The following is a 15,358-nucleotide window of genomic DNA, read 5'->3' on the forward strand; positions in this document are numbered from 1 at the left end:
GTGCGCTGTGTGAAAAAAATACTTCCTTATGTTTGTTATAAGCCTGCTACCTATTGATTTCATTTGGTGACCCTTAGCTCTTGTATTAGGAGGAGTAACTAACACTTCCTTATTTACTTTAGCCACACCAGTCATGATTTTATAGGCCTCTCTCATATCCCCTCTAAGCATGCAGACTCACCCTGCAGCACCTCCTGCTGGTCATCTCAGGGAATTAGCTCTCCAGCCATTGGAGTGCCCTCTGCAGGCTGGTGTCCTGCTACCGCTTAGCCCCATGTCCTTCCCAGACCTGGTGCCCTGTTATCTGGGGCACTGCCCCTTGGCAGTAACCCCTCAGTTTTAGCATCTCCCCAGGAAACCCCCATTCACTATCCTCACCTCAATATACAGCTACTGCCAGTCACCATTAGGCCCCACTCCCTGGGGCAGACTGCAGTGTCAGCCACTCATCATAGACAAGGTTGAGTTGGACCTGCTGCCCCGCTGCAATCCCGGTACTGGTCTTCAGCCCTCAGCTAGGCCACAGCCTGGGGGTTTGCCAGGGTAGAGCACCCCAGCCCTGCTCCACTCCCAGTACACTGCTCAGCTCCCTAACAGCCAGACCCCCTTCCCAGCAGAGAGAGACTCCTCAGCTCTGGCTGCCCTGGCCTTCTTATAAGGCCTGGTTGGTCTGTTTCGGGCACAGCCCCAGCTGCAGCCACTTCCCCCACTCAGCTGGGGTTTTGCTCCCTTCCTGAGCCCTAGCCCTCTGCAAGGCTTTTCCAATCCCTTCAGGCTGGGGAGCGTAACCACCAGGGCCAATCAGAGGAGGCGGGGCAAGTGGGGCAATTTGCCCCAGGCCTGGCAGCAGTCAGAGTCTTCTGCAGCAGGGGGACCCTTCAGTGCTGCTGAAGACGTGAAGCAATTGAAGGCTCCCTGCCACAGAAATGCTACCAAAGACCCGGACTGCCGCCAGGTGAATACAAGTGCTGCAGCTCCCCCGCTTTGCCCTCAGCTCCCTGAATCCTCTGGGGAGCCTGGTAACCACCCTGCTACACCTCCCTTAGTTACCTTTTCTCCAAATGGAAAAGTCCCAGTCTTATTAATCTCTCCTCATACAGAAGCCGTTCCATACCCCTAATCATTTTTGTTGCCCTTTTCTGAACCTTTTCCAATGCCAATATATCTTTTTTTTTGAGATGGGGCGACCTCATCTGCACACAGTATTCAAGATGTCAATGCACCATGGATTTATATAGAGGTCAATAATGAATATGTTTCTGTCTTTTATCTACCCTTTCTTAATTATTCCCAAAATTGTGCTTTCAGCTACCTGAAGGGGAGTTCAAGAGCGATGGAGTTCGGCTGTTTCAGTGGTGGCAGATGACAGAACAAGGAATAATGGCCTCAAGTTGCAGGGAGGGGTTAGGCGAATATTAGGAAAAACTTCACCTAGGAAGGTGTGTGAAGCACTGGAATGGGTTACCTAGGAGGTGGTGGAATCTCCTGCCTTAGAGGTTTTTTAAGGTCAGGCTTGACAAAGCCCTGGCTGGGATTATTTATTGGGTTGGTCCTGCTTTGAAGGGGTTGGACTAGATACCTCCTGAGGTCCTTCCAACCCTGGTATTCTATGATTCTAAGGGTTGGATGTAGCTAAGTGGGGGGGGCAGGGAGCTGCCTGTGGGTGCAGATAACATGGTAGTATTTTCAGTCAAGCACAAGCACACTCACAGACAAACACACACAACTGAGAACACAAGTTACTTCTTCCTCTTCACCTGGAGAACTCCCCCAAAAACTCCCGTTCGCTCGCTCCTTGGTTGGCACTAGCTACCAATCAGACTGGAAAACAAATACCCCGATGGTAGCCTAGAAGATGCTGTGTTATTCAGTCCTAACTGAGTCCCCTGCTGCTCACTAGAAAACACATTCGGTTCGAAAGCTCCGCACCAACGCCAGACCCCACGTCAGTGCTGCTTGATGGTTAGGGGAGAGCTCCCTAAGATCCCCCTGTTCAGAAAGGGGCCTCTACGTGTATCGCTCGAAAACCTTGGTGCAAGGGAGAGTGTCATTGGGGGGGCGGGTTCCTGTGTCTGAGCAGCCCCGCGGCTCGGGCGGTGGCGTCCCGGCTGGGGGGGCTGGCTAGCACCCACGCGGGGGAACAGGTCTGACGTGAGTTCTGGGTGCGGTGTGGGCTGGCTGGGGCGGCGTACCCCTGCTGGTCCGCGAGACGTCGGGGTTCTGTTCTGGGGGGGAGGGGCCCGTGGGCTCGCGGGGGCCTGTTCGGGGCGGGATCTCTGGCCCGCTGCCGCGTAGGGCCCCGCCGCGCTGGCGTGAGCGCCCAGACGGCCAAGCTCGGTCGAAGACAGGGAACGTTCACCCTCCGGGTCGTCGCGCGCGCGCTAGCCCCGCTCCGTGCTCCTGCGTCCGGGTCTTGTAGGAGCGGAGCATGCGCAGTGCGCCGGGGCGGCCGAGGCTGCGGCGAGGCCTAGTGAACGCCAGAGCCGGGCGCGCCCACCCCATCGGCTCGGTCGAGTCGGGCCCGCCCCACCATCGAGTGTTCCCACGCGTCCCGCCTCTGAACCCCCCCGCCCCACTGCCCCAGCTCTTTTCTGCCCCCTCCGCCCCCCCCGTCCCCCCCGCTACACTAGTTACTCCTCCCTCCTGCCCGCCTTACCCCCAGGCCCCCTCCCTAGTGCCCCGCGCCCTGTCCCCATTCCCCAGGACCCCACTCCCAGTGCGCCCCCGCCAACACTCCTCTTGCCCCGGGGCAGGTAGGCTGCTTTCCTGCCTGGTGGTGTCTTTGCAGCAGGGGTCAGGATGTGGGGGCACGGGGGATTTGGGAGGGCGGTGCTGGATGCTGTGCCCGCAGATATCAGAAGGGGCACGAGGATACTGGCTTGTTTGGCTGCGAGTGTTATGGGGCTGGAGCTGAGGGCAATAACGTGCCATTGGGGTGTCTGTCTTCTGGGGTCTGGTGAGGGGGTGGCTGCTCTTCCTGGGCTCGGCTTTTGTCATTTGTGTTGAGGACGGGGCAATACAGCAAGGGCCATTTCCCCCCAACGTGTTTACCACCCTCTGTCATGTTGTCCCACAGCAAGGTGGGCAGGATGAGGAGCCGGAAGAAGCATTTACACTGGCGCTAGAAGTGGGGACGCCCCAGAAGACATGTCGTACCGAGGCAGCGAGCGGGACTTCCAGACTTCAGCCAGGAGGATGGGAACTTCGTTGCTCTTCCAGCTCTCTGTCCATGAGAGAGAGCTGGACCTGGTCTTCTTGGATCACAGCTATGCCAAGCCATGGAGTGCCCACCCCGACGCTAGCAGTGCCCGGCCTACTCGGATGCTCTTTGTCACCCCCAGGAGGCACCAAGACAGCACCATGTGAGCATAGCCTTTTCTGGTGCTACTGAGTTTGTTGGGCTTGGGTCCACGTGTACCTTGGATGTTCCTTTCCTGTGCTCTGATGGTTCACTAGTTGCTTTCTGTGTCTGTTTTCAAGGTGCTTTTTAACACATTAGGTAACACATGTTGAAACCCCAGTCTAAGAGTATAAGGACGGCCATACTGGGTCAGACCAAAGGTCCATCTACCCCAGTATCCTGTCTTCTGACAGTGGCCATTGCCAGGTGGCACAGAGGGAATGAACAGAACAGGTAATCATCAAGTGATCCATCCCCTAGCACCCATTCACAGCTTCAAACACCATCCCTACCCATTCTTGCTAATAGCCTTTGATGGACCTATCCTCCATGAACTTATCTAGTTCTTGTTTGAACCCCTTTATAGTCTTGGCCTTCACAACCACCTCTGGCAAGGAGTTCCACTGGTTAACTGTGCATTGTGTGAAGAAATACTTTGTTTTGTTTGTTATAAGCTTGCTGCCTATTAATTTCATTTCTAGTTCTTGTATTATGATACTTTATTTACTTTCTCCACATCAGTCATAATTTTATGGTTCTCTATCATATCCCCCTTTAGTTGTCTCTTTTCCAAGATGAAGAGTCCCAGTTTTATTAATCTCTCCTCATACGGAAGCCATTCCATACCCCTAATCATTTTTGTTGCCCTTTTCTGAACCTTTCCAATTCCAATGTATTTTTTTGAGATGGGGCGACCAGATCTGCACGCAGTATTCCAGATGTGGGTGTACCATGGATTTATATAGAGGCAATATGATATTTTCTGTTTTATTATCGATCCCTTTCTTAATGATGCCCAACATTCTGTTTGCTTTTTTGACTGTCGCTGCACATTGAGTGGGTGTTTTCAGAGAATTATCCACAGTGACTCCAAGATCTCTTTCTTGAGTCATAAGAGCTAATTTAGACCCTATCATGTTGTATGTATGGTTGGGATTATGCTTTCCAATGTGCAGTACTTTGCATTTAGCAACATTGAATTTCATCTGACAATTGTCTGGACAGGACAATTTGTATTTGACCATGTTAGCTGTAGAAGGGCTCCCCTAGAGAGCACCCTGCCCGGTCTGGTATAGATTTTTAAAACATTAACACATGCTAACTGAGCTGGGTGGGAAGTTTTCAATTAAATGTTTGTCAGAAAATGGTGTTTTTTTCCTAAACTGAAGCTCTTGCAGTGTGAATTTCATCTTTTGAAAAACGTTTGAAAAAAAATGTTTTGGAATTAGTGTGTTCCATTTTGATTTTTTTCAGTTCAAACCAAAAAGTCACTTTGGAATTTAATTCAGTAAAAAAAACAAAACTAAACTAAAAAGGTTGAAATAGAAATGAAACAGTTCAAAATTGTACATATATTCTGAGGCCTGACAGATCATTATGATCGTCTGGTCTGACCTCCTGTATAACACAGGAAAGATAACTTTCTCAAAGTAATTCCTAGAGCAGATCATTTAGAAAATCATCCAATCTTGATTTAAAAATGGTTGGTGGTGGAGAATCCACCATAATCTTTGGCAAATTGTTCTATGGTCAGTTACTCTCATCTAAAAAAAAATTATGTCTTATTTCCAGTCTGAAATTATCTAGTTTCTGCTTCCAGCCATTGGATTGTGTAGGACCTTTCTCTGCTACACCAGGGATTTTCAATCTTTTTTCATTTGCGGTCCCCTACAAAATTTCAAATGAAGATGAGGACCCATTTGGAAATCTTAGACATATTCTGCGGCCCCTCAGGGGTCTGAGGACCACAGGTTGAAAATAACTGTGCTACACTGATGAACCCATTATCAAATATTTATTCCTCACGTGGGTACTTACAGACCAGTGGTTCTCATACTTTTGTATTGGTGACCCCTTTCACACAGCAAGCCTGAGTGTGACCCCTCTTATAAATTAAAAACACGTTTTTTATATTTAACACTATTATAAATGCTGGAGGTGAAATAGGGTTATGAAGTGGAGGCTGAGAGCTCATAACCCCCACATAATAATCTCGTGACCCCCTAAGGGGTCGCAGCCTCCAGTTTGAGAACCAGTTATAGACTGTAATCAAGTCACCCTTCAATCTTCTCTTTGTTGTACTAAACAGATTGAGCTCTTTGATGTTTCACTATAAAGCGGGTTTCTAATCCTTTAATCATTCTCCTGACTCTTCTCTGAACCCTCCCTAATTTATTAATACCCTTCTTGAATTGTGGGCAGCAGAACTGGACAAAGTATTCTAGCAGTGGTCGAACCAGTGCCGAATAGAGGTGAAATTACCTCTCTACTCCTTCTCCAGATACTGAAATTAAACGTTTCAATTGACTCAATCTGAAACTTTTTTGCATTTTCAATTCATGTAAATTTTCAAGATTTTGACTTTTCACCTAGATTCAGGATGGGAACATTTTTCAAGATCTCGAAAATTCTCCTGGGTCAGGAAAATTATTTCCTGCCCACCTCTGATGTTAACATCACACTTTTAAATTCTGGTCCAGACAAGGCCTGAAATGCTCATTAAGTCCAGTGAAAGCCTAGAGATCTGCTTAGTAAGTGCTTAAAGTACAATGGCTGTGTCTTGACTAGAGTTTTAGAAGCTGTTAATTAAATCAAGCTTGTTAATTTGAGCTAACATCACATCTCTAAATCCTAGTCTAAACAAAACCTTTAGGGAGGGATTGAGTGCGAGCTGATAAACTCACAGACCCCGTCTACACTGCAGAATGTCACCATGTCTGGACATGATTGTTGGGCTTGGTAGCTAGCCAGTGCTGAAGGCATTTTAAAAGTCAGTGTGTGCAGCAGGTCAGACTGCCTTCAGCTGATTGTGACATGGTGGGTCTTTCACTGTCTTCAGCAGCATGATTGTTGATGACCATAGTTAGAGTAAAATTTCCAAATGCAGACCAGGCCTCCGCACATCCCTCCAAAAAGTAGGGGGGTTGCTATTTCTCAAAAGGTGATGGGAGCACTGGAGCAGTCATGGGATAAGAGAAGGGGATGTTTTATTTTTGTTGCTTATATTTTGCAACCTAGTGTGTCCCCTCTCTTATTTTCCTTTATTGTTATATGTATTTTCCCTTTGTGATGCTGGAACTGTTTCCTGTGTGTATGTGAGGGATAGGTGGATGAAATAAAAGAATCAAGGTCGGCCTGATTATGTTATAGACATCAAATGGTTTTTTTTTTTTAGTGTGGTTCTGCAGGGATTGGTTTTCTGCCTGATGCTGCTGAATATATTATCAGTGATCTGAAAGTAAATGTAAAATCATTGCTCCCAGTGCGATGCTGTGGCCAAAGGGCTAACACGATCCTTGGATGTGTACACAGTACAGTAGAGAGAAGGAGCAAGGAGGTGATTTTTCTCTCTATACAGCACTGGTGAGACTGATACTGGAATGCTGCATCCAGTTCTAGTATTTATATTATTACAGGGATGTTGAAAAATTGGAGAGAGTGCAGAAAAGAGCCGCAGAAAATGTTCAGGGTCTGGAGAAAATACCTAACAGGGGGAGACTGAAAGAGCTTAATCTTATCAACAAGAAAATTTAGAGGTGACATCATCATCATCAGTACCTTCATGGGGGGAACCACCAGGTACTAAAGGCCTCTTTAATCTAGTGCAGAAAGGCAGAACCACCACAAATGGCTGGAAGCTGAGGTCAGACAAATTCAAATTAGAAACAAAGGCACAAATTTTCACGGTGAAGGTGATTAACCATTGAACAAAATACCATAGGAAATGATGGATTTTCCGTCTCTTGAAGTCTTCAAATCAAGACAGGATGTGCTTAAGTCAAATTCAAATTAATGGGCTTAATTCAGGAGTAACTGAGTGAAATTCTCTGGCCTGTGGTATAAAGGGGATCAGATGAGATGATCTAATGGTCCCTTCTGGTCTTAAACTCTGAATCTGTGAATACAGATACTGCTGGAGGGCTCCTCAGATGATGCAGGGATCACAGAGCCCTGATCATGTGTGAGATAAATTTACTTGCCGGAAGTGATGCAGCTTATCTAGGAAAACACGTGGGATGTTTTCTCCTCCACTACTCAACTGCTCTATGGTGCAGTCACTTCTGCAGAGTCTCTGCTACTACTTGAGCTGAAAAGTAAAGCATCAGATATAGACATTTCAGTTAAACAAATAAATGCCCGCAAGAAAGCTCAGTAATTTGTATTTCAAACAAAATGGCCCAGCTGTAAACAATGGTTAAAACTTGCAAGATTGAAAAATGTTTTAACCGTTGTTTATAGCTGAGCCATTTTGTTTGAATTCCTCCCCCCACTAGTCATCCCATTATTCACCCACATACCTTAGCCAATATAATCCAGCATGGACCAAATAAAATTATCACTGTGGCTAAACAGCAGAGTAAAAAAAGGTTATTAGAGGCAAAAAGGCATCCTTTAAAAATTGGAAGTCAGATCCTACTGAGGAAAGTAGAAAGCAGCATAAACTCTGGCAAGTAAGAGTATGTCTTCACTACTGGCTGGATGCAGCAATTGATCCAGCAGAGATCGATTTATTGCGTCTAGTCTAGACGCGATTCATCGATCCCCGAGCACTCTCCCGTCCACTCCTGTACTCCAGGCAGCGTCAACGGTGGGGAGCGGCAGCAGTCAACTCACCGTAGTGAAGATACCGCGATAAGTCGAATTAGGTGCATCGACTTCAGCTACGTTATTCACGACTAAGGGGGGAGGGGATACAATAGAGGTCTATAAAATCATGAATGGTGTGGAGAAAGTGAATAGAGAAGTGTTATTTACACTTTCTCATAACACAAAAGCTAGAGGTCATCCAATGAAATGGAAAGAAAAGGAAGTACTTCTTCACACAACACACAGTTCACCTGTGGAACCTCATTGCCAGCTGTGAAGGCCAAAAATTTGACTGGACCCAAAAAAGAATTAGATTAGTTTTTGAAGGGTAGGTTCATTAATGACTATTAGCCAAGATGATAAGAGATGCAACCTTATGTTCTGGGTGTCTCTAAACTCCTAACTGCCAGAAGCTGGGAGTAGACAACAGGGGATGTATCCTGTGATAAATTGCCCTGTTTTGTTCATTCCTTCTGAACCATTTGGCACTGCTCACCATCGGAAGACAGGATATTGGGTAGGTGGACCTTTGGTCTGACCCAGTGTACCTGTACTTATGTTCTTAAACTGTATGTGAGCCATGTTACCAAACTGCTACCACCTTGGACCACTGAAGGCCCCCATGGGGCTATGAAATCTGCAAGCATGGACCCCTGCATGTATGGCGTCCCACTGACTTCTTTGGAATGTCACACAGACGCACAGGTGTGTGCTACAGGATCTGTGCCTATGACTGAAGTGGGTTGGGAGACACAAAATCATAGAATATCAGGGTTGGAAGGGACCTCAGGAGGTATCTAGTCCAACCGCCTCCTCAAAGCAGGACCAATCCCCAACTAAATCATCCCAGCCAGGGCTTTGTCAAGCCTGACCTTAAAAACGTCTAAGGAAGGAGATTCCACCACCTCCCTTGGTAACCCATTCCAGTGCTTCACCACCCTCCTAGTGAAAAAGTTTTTTCTGATATCCAATCTAAACCTCTCCCACTGCAATTTGTGACCATTATTCCTTGTTCTGTCATCTGCTACCACTGAGAACAGTCTAGATACATCCTCTTTGGGACCCACTTTCACGTACTTGAAAGCAGCTATCAAATCCCCCCCTCATTCTTCTCTTCTGCGGATTAAACAATCCCAGTTCCCTCAGCCTCTTGTAAATCATGTGTTCCAGCCCCCTAATAATTTTTATTGCCCTCTGCTGGACTCTTTCCAATTTTTCCACATCTTTCTTGTAGTGTGGGGCCCAAAACTAAACACAGTACTCCAGATGAGGCCTCACCAATGTCGAATAGAGGGGAATGATCACATTCCTCAGTCTGCTGGCAATGCTCCTACTTATAAAGCCCAAAATGCCATTAGCCTTCTTGGCAACACGGGCACACGGTCAACTCATATCCAGCTTCTCAGCCATTGTAACCCCTAGCTCTTTTTCTGCAGAACTGCTTCCTAGCCACTCGGTCCCTAGTCTGTAGCAGTGCATGGGATTCTTCCTTCATGAGTGCAGGACTCTGCACTTGTCCTTGTTGAACCTCATCAGATTTCTTTTGGCCCAGTCGTCTAATTTGTCTAGATCCCTCTATATTCTCTCTCTACCCTCCAGCGTATCTACCTCTCCTCCCAGTTTAGTATCATTTGCCAGCTTGCTGAGGGTGCAGTCCGTACCATCCTCCAGATGGTTAGTGAAGATATTGAACAAAACTGGCCCCAGGACCGACCCTTGGGGCACTCCACTTGATACCGGCTGCCAACTAGACATGGAGCCATTGATCACTATCTGTTGAGCCTGACTGTCTAGCCATCTTTCTCTTCATTCATTCATCCAGCCCATACTTCTTTAACTTGCCGGCAAGAATAATGCGGGAGACTGTATCAAAAGCTTTGCTAAAATCAAGGAATAACACGTCCACTGCTTTCCCCTCATCCAAAGAGCCAGTTTTCTCCTCATAGAAGGCAATTAGGTTAGTCAGGCATGACTTGCCCTTGGTGAATCCATGCTGACTGTTCCGGATCACTTTCCTCTCCTCTAAGTGCTTCAAAATTGATTCCTTGAGGACCTGCTCCATGATTTTTCCAGGCAGGACTGGGTGAGGCTGACAAGGGCTAATAAGTTCCCCCGGATTCTCCTTCCATTTTTAAGAGAGCACTACATTAGCCTTGTCATCCGGGACCTCCCCCGATCGCCATGAGTTTTCAAAGATAATGGCCAATGGCTCTGCAATCACATCCGCCAACTCCTTTAGCACCCTCGGATGCAGCATATCCAGCCCCATGGACTTGTGCTCGTCTAGCTTTTCTAAATAGTCCCGAACCACTTCTTTCTCCACAGAGGGCTGGTCACCTCCTCCCCATGCTGTGCTGCCCAGTGCAGTAGTCTGGAAGCTGACCGTTTTTGTGAAGACAGGCAAAAAAAGCATTGAGTACTTCAGCTTTTTCCACATCTGTCACTAGGTTGCCTCCCCCATTCAGTAAGGGGCCCACACTTTCCTTGATCACCTTCTTGTTGCTAACATACCTATAGAAACCCTTCTTGTTACTCTTAACATCCCTTGATAGCTGCAACTCCTAGTGTGATTTAGCCTTCCTGATTTCACTCCTGCATGCCTGAGCAATATTTTTATACTCCTTCCTGGTCATTTGTCCAATCTTCCAATTCTTATAAGCTTCTTTATTGTGTTTAAGATGAGCAAGGATTTCACTGTTAAGCCAAGCTGGTCACCTGCCATATTTACTATTCTTTCTACATATCGGAATGGTTTGTTCCTGCAACCTTAATAAGAATTCTTTAAAATACAGCCAGCTTTCCTGGACTCCTTTCCGCCTCATGTTATTCACCAAGGGGATCCTGCCCATCAGTTCCCTGAGGGAGTCAAAGTCGCTTTTCTGAAGTCCATATTCTGCTGCTCTCCATTCTTCCTTGTGTCAGGATCCTGAACTGGACCATCTCATGGTCACTGTCTCCCAGGTTCTCATCCACTTTTGCTTCCCCTACTAATTCTTTCCTGTTTGTGAGCAGCAAGTCAAGAAGAGCTCTGCCTCTAGTTGGTTCCTCCAGCACTTGCACCAGGAAATTGTCCCTTACACTTTCCAGAAACTTCCTGGATTGTCTGTGCACCACTGTATTGCTCTCTCAGCAGATATCGGGGTGATTGAAGTCCCCCATGAGAACCAGGGCCTGTGATCTAGTAACTTCTGTTGTCAGAAGAAAGCCTCGTCCACCTCATCCCTCTGTTCTGATGGTCCATAGCCGACTCTCACCACAACACCACCCTTGTTGCTCACACTTCTAAATTTAATCCAGAGACTCTCAGGTTTTCTGCAGTTTCATACTGGAGCTCTGAGCAGTCATACTGTTTTCTTACATACAGTGCAATTTCCCCATCTTTTCTGCCTTGTCTGTCCTTCCTAAACCGTTTATATCCATCCATGACAGTACTCTAGTCATGTGAGTTATCCCACCAGGTCTCTCTTATTCCAATCACATCATAATTCCTTGACTGTGCCAGGACTTCCAGTTCTCCCTGCTTGTTTCCCAGGCTTCTTGCATTTGTGTATAGGCACTTAAGATAACTCGCTGTTCGTCCTGCTTTCTCAGTCTGAGACAGAAGTCCTCCCCTCTTGTGCTCTCCTGCTTGTGCTTCCTCCCAGTATCCCACTTTCCCACTTACCTCAGGACTTTGTTCTCCTTCCCTCCGGTGAACCTAGTTTAAAGCCCTCCTCAGTAGGTTAGCCAGCCTCCTTGCGAAGATGCTCTTCCTTCTTTTCGTTAGGTGGATCCCGTCTCTTCCTCGCAATCCTTCTTCTTGGAACACTATCCTATGGTCAAAGAATCCAAAGCCTTCTCTCTGACACCACCTGCATAGCCATTCATTGACTTCAACAATTCAACAGTCACTACCCGGGCCTTTTCCTTTCGCAGGGAGGATGGACGAGAACACCACTTGCACCTCAAACTCCTTTATCCTTCTTTCCAGAGCCACATAGTCTGCAGTGATCCACTCAAGGTCATTCTTGATGGTATCATTGGTGTCCACATGGAGAAGCAGGAAGGGGTAGTGATCTGAGGGCTTGATGAGTCTTGGCAGTCTTTTTGTCACATTGTGAATCCTAGCTCCTGGCAAGCAGCGCACTTCTTGGTTTTCCTGGTTGAGATGGCAGATAGATGACCAATCCCCTTAGGAGGGAGTCCCTGACCGTCACTACCCGCTGCCTCCGTGGTCGTGGAACCCTCATCTCTAGGACAATGCATTTCATGCCTTCCAATTGGTGGAGTCTCCTTCTGTGTCCTTCCCTCAGGTATATCATCTAGTCCACTCTCTGCATTAGTATTTATGGGGAGATCATGAAAACGATTGCTCACTTGTATCTCCGTTGCTGGTACATGGATGCTCCTCTTTCGTCTTCTGGAGGTCACGTACTGCCAATTTTCTTCACCATCCTTCTGTCCCCGCTGCTCAGCTTGCTCTGATTCTTTAGAATGTTGTGCCCGTAGAAGCATATCCTGACGTCTGTCCAGGAAATCTTCATTTCCTCTTACGCAACGCAGGGTTGATACTTGTTTCTCCAGACCTTGAACCTTCTCTTCCAATATGGAGACCAGCTTGCACTTTGTACAGAGAAAGTCGCTTCTGTCCTGTGGAAGAAAGACAAACATGGCACATCCTGTGCAGGTCACAACAGCTGATGGCTCACCATCCATATTACCTTCACTCTAAGAGCTTCTTCAGCTTTTGCAGTAACTACTCAGAGAAGCCTGCAAGATGAAAGCCTCAGTGGGCTTGCCCCAGGCGAACTCTCAGTCAAACTCCCTCTGTTCGCCGCTCAGCTGGTTTGCAACTGGCTGCCTTTTTATAACAGTCAAGCCCACACATGGTTAAAACCTGATTCAGGGCTTATCAGCATTACAAGCTGCAAGTAACCTTATCAGGAGACAACCATGTTGTTAGATGACATTTCATTTTGTAGTGTAGCCTGTCCCCAAGACAGAGTTTTTGGGTGCAGAATATGGTTACAAATACAATGAAAAATAGTGCGGTTCCATCTTCTGCTCCAGCGGCAGCAGCTTCAAAGGCTGTGTCTCAGCCATGGTCAGATACTGATTTGGGGCTTGTAGGGGACAGAGGATGAAATAAGTTGAAGGAGCCTTGTGGTTTCAGACAGGTGGGCACAGGTGTGCTGTCTCTGTTCCATCTTGCCCAGGCAGATTCCTGTAACCCAGTGCAATGTGTTTCCAGTTCCTGTTTTGTGTTGAGAAACCTGCTGCTCTGAGGCTACTGTGGTGGTGGGGTCCTGTTCTCTGAAATTCCAGCTCTCCTTTCAGTGAGGTGGATATCCCCATTGATGTGGAAACTGTCACACCCACGCCTGTCCCGCTCTACGACAACCAGAAAGCGCGCAGTGTGATGAATGAGTGTGAGCGGCACGTCATCTTTGCCCGTACGGATGCCGATGCCCCTCCTCCACCTGATGACTGGGAGGAGCACATGAACAGGTAACGTGGTTGGGATGCTATTGGTGGTTTCTATGCTGCAGTTCTTACTGAGAGGCTGTTAGCTGGGAAGAGGAACAAAATAAGCAACGTGGAAATGGTAGTACGTAGGGGCAGTGATCTGGGGTCACAGCAGAAGACTGAGATTCAGGAATCCTCTTGTTGGTTGTATTTCACTAGCATAGAGAGCCTCAGCCGAGATGGGACTCCATAGTGCCAGGCACTGTGCATACAGATAAGAGAGGGTCCCTACCCCAAGGAGTCTACAGTCAATACAAAGGATGGGAGGGGAAACTGAGGCAGAGGTGAAATAACTTGCCCATGGTCCCATAGCATGTCAGTGAAAGAGCTAGAAAGAGAATCCTGGTCTCCTGACTCTGTCCATCCCTATCCACTGGTCCATGATGTCTCTGGGTTCTATATCAGGGGGTAGCCGAGTTAGTCTGTATCCACAAAAACAACAAGGAGTCCAATGGCACCTTAAAGACTAACAGATTTATTTAGGCATAAGCTTTCGTGGGTAAAATGAAGAAGTGAGTTTTTTGCCCACGACAGCTTATGCCCAAATAAATCTGTTAGTCTTTAAGGTGCCACCGGACTCCTTGTTGTTTTTCTGGGTTCTATGCTTGCCTCGGCGAATTAATGTTTGTAGAGTGTTTTGAGGTCCTGATGCAAAAAAAGCTATACAAAGACAAAGCGTTATTCATTTGCGTACATAAAGCTGACTTGCATTCTCACATAAAATGACAGTGTCTGTTCTGTAATGTTGTCTTGTGCGATACAAGATGGGTAGATCACAGACCTAGGCTGTGATTAATGAGTTTATTCTGTAATGTGCATTGGACAGCAGGCCTTTTCTCACTTTTGCGTTGGGATTGTGTATATGCAGTGATTGGCAGTGATTTTTTTGCAGGATGAGGGCCTTGGTTTGGGTTTTTGATTTGTTTTAATGTGTTTAGACATGCGCTGTTCCACTTCAGGTGGCTTTTCACATCCCTCCGGGCTTTATTTATTTAATCTTATTATGTTCCGATGTCTAGAAATATATTTCCCAGAATTCCCAGTAATTTGAGTAATTTGATTCCCTTTATAAACTGTGGAACTTTCGCTTATTTAATTGCACAGGTATTCAAAGGAACATGTTATCCAGCTGTTAATTTTACAATGACATATGAGCCTCTGAAGTCAACATGTGTAGAAAGGTTGCAGTTGCTCATAGTCTAGCCACTTCATAGGAGTTTAGTTACCAGTGTTAATAAATAGATTTTCTTTCCTTCCCCCCCCCCCCCCCCCTCCCCCCCACAGCCCTGACCCCCAACTCCGAGCCCAGTCCCTCTGAGCTGGAAACCCCCTCGACCCCATCCCTCCCACAGCCCTGTTAATTCTTGTGGCTTTCTAAATTTCAAGTATCACGCTTGCCCTGAATTTTGCATACAGGTACAACTGGATCAGATACTGCTTGTTTCTCACTTGCATGAGAGTTCACATTGGTCCAAGCTCCCTTCCCTTTTTTCCTCAGTCAGTCTTCAATCAAGCAAAATATTCCTAGGAAGAGCTTTCAGTTGCCTCTCTCTATGTGCTAGCCATCAATCTCCTTTACAGAGGCCTTTCTCTTCAGAACTTCTGAAGACTGTCTGTAGTCTGAAGCAGGCACTCTTCTGTTCTGTGTAAGATATTGTACATCAGTTTTGCATCTGCATGTGTATTGTGGATTGCAGCCTGGAGCTAGTAACTGTGTTTCTTCTTAAAACATTGTTTGTAAATGCTTTTTCTGTCTGAGTGCTTTGTTTATTAGGAAGGAAACGTGATCTTGTGTCTAAGGAATGGGGTTAGAAATCAGCTAGAATGCAGGTCACCCATCTATCTGTGGGCTTTTGTCCCCTATTG

At 46.9% G+C, this 15,358-nt stretch overlaps 1 protein-coding gene across 8 annotated transcripts in view; it reads left to right on the plus strand.

Moving 5' to 3' along the window:
* The first annotated feature begins 2,417 nt into the window (after positions 1 to 2,417).
* KANSL3 (KAT8 regulatory NSL complex subunit 3) overlaps positions 2,418 to 15,358 on the plus strand; it is a 65,284-nt gene continuing 52,343 nt past the window's right edge. For 2 of the 8 annotated variants that reach the window (XM_032790301.2, XM_075062707.1), the window contains exons 1-3: positions 2,418 to 2,509; positions 3,077 to 3,362; positions 13,304 to 13,474. In XM_032790301.2, the coding sequence (XP_032646192.1) occupies positions 3,148 to 3,362; positions 13,304 to 13,474 (386 nt within the window). In that variant the 5' untranslated portion in view covers positions 2,418 to 2,509; positions 3,077 to 3,147. Of the gene's footprint in view, positions 2,510 to 3,037; positions 3,363 to 13,303; positions 13,475 to 15,358 lie in introns of those variants that run through there. The other 6 variants (XM_075062709.1, XM_032790300.2, XM_075062705.1 and 3 more) reach the window with 6 other exon arrangements.

This window comes from Chelonoidis abingdonii, chromosome 2 (genome assembly GCF_003597395.2).
Source record: "Chelonoidis abingdonii isolate Lonesome George chromosome 2, CheloAbing_2.0, whole genome shotgun sequence".
In the NCBI taxonomy this organism is placed as follows: domain Eukaryota; kingdom Metazoa; phylum Chordata; order Testudines; family Testudinidae; genus Chelonoidis; species Chelonoidis abingdonii.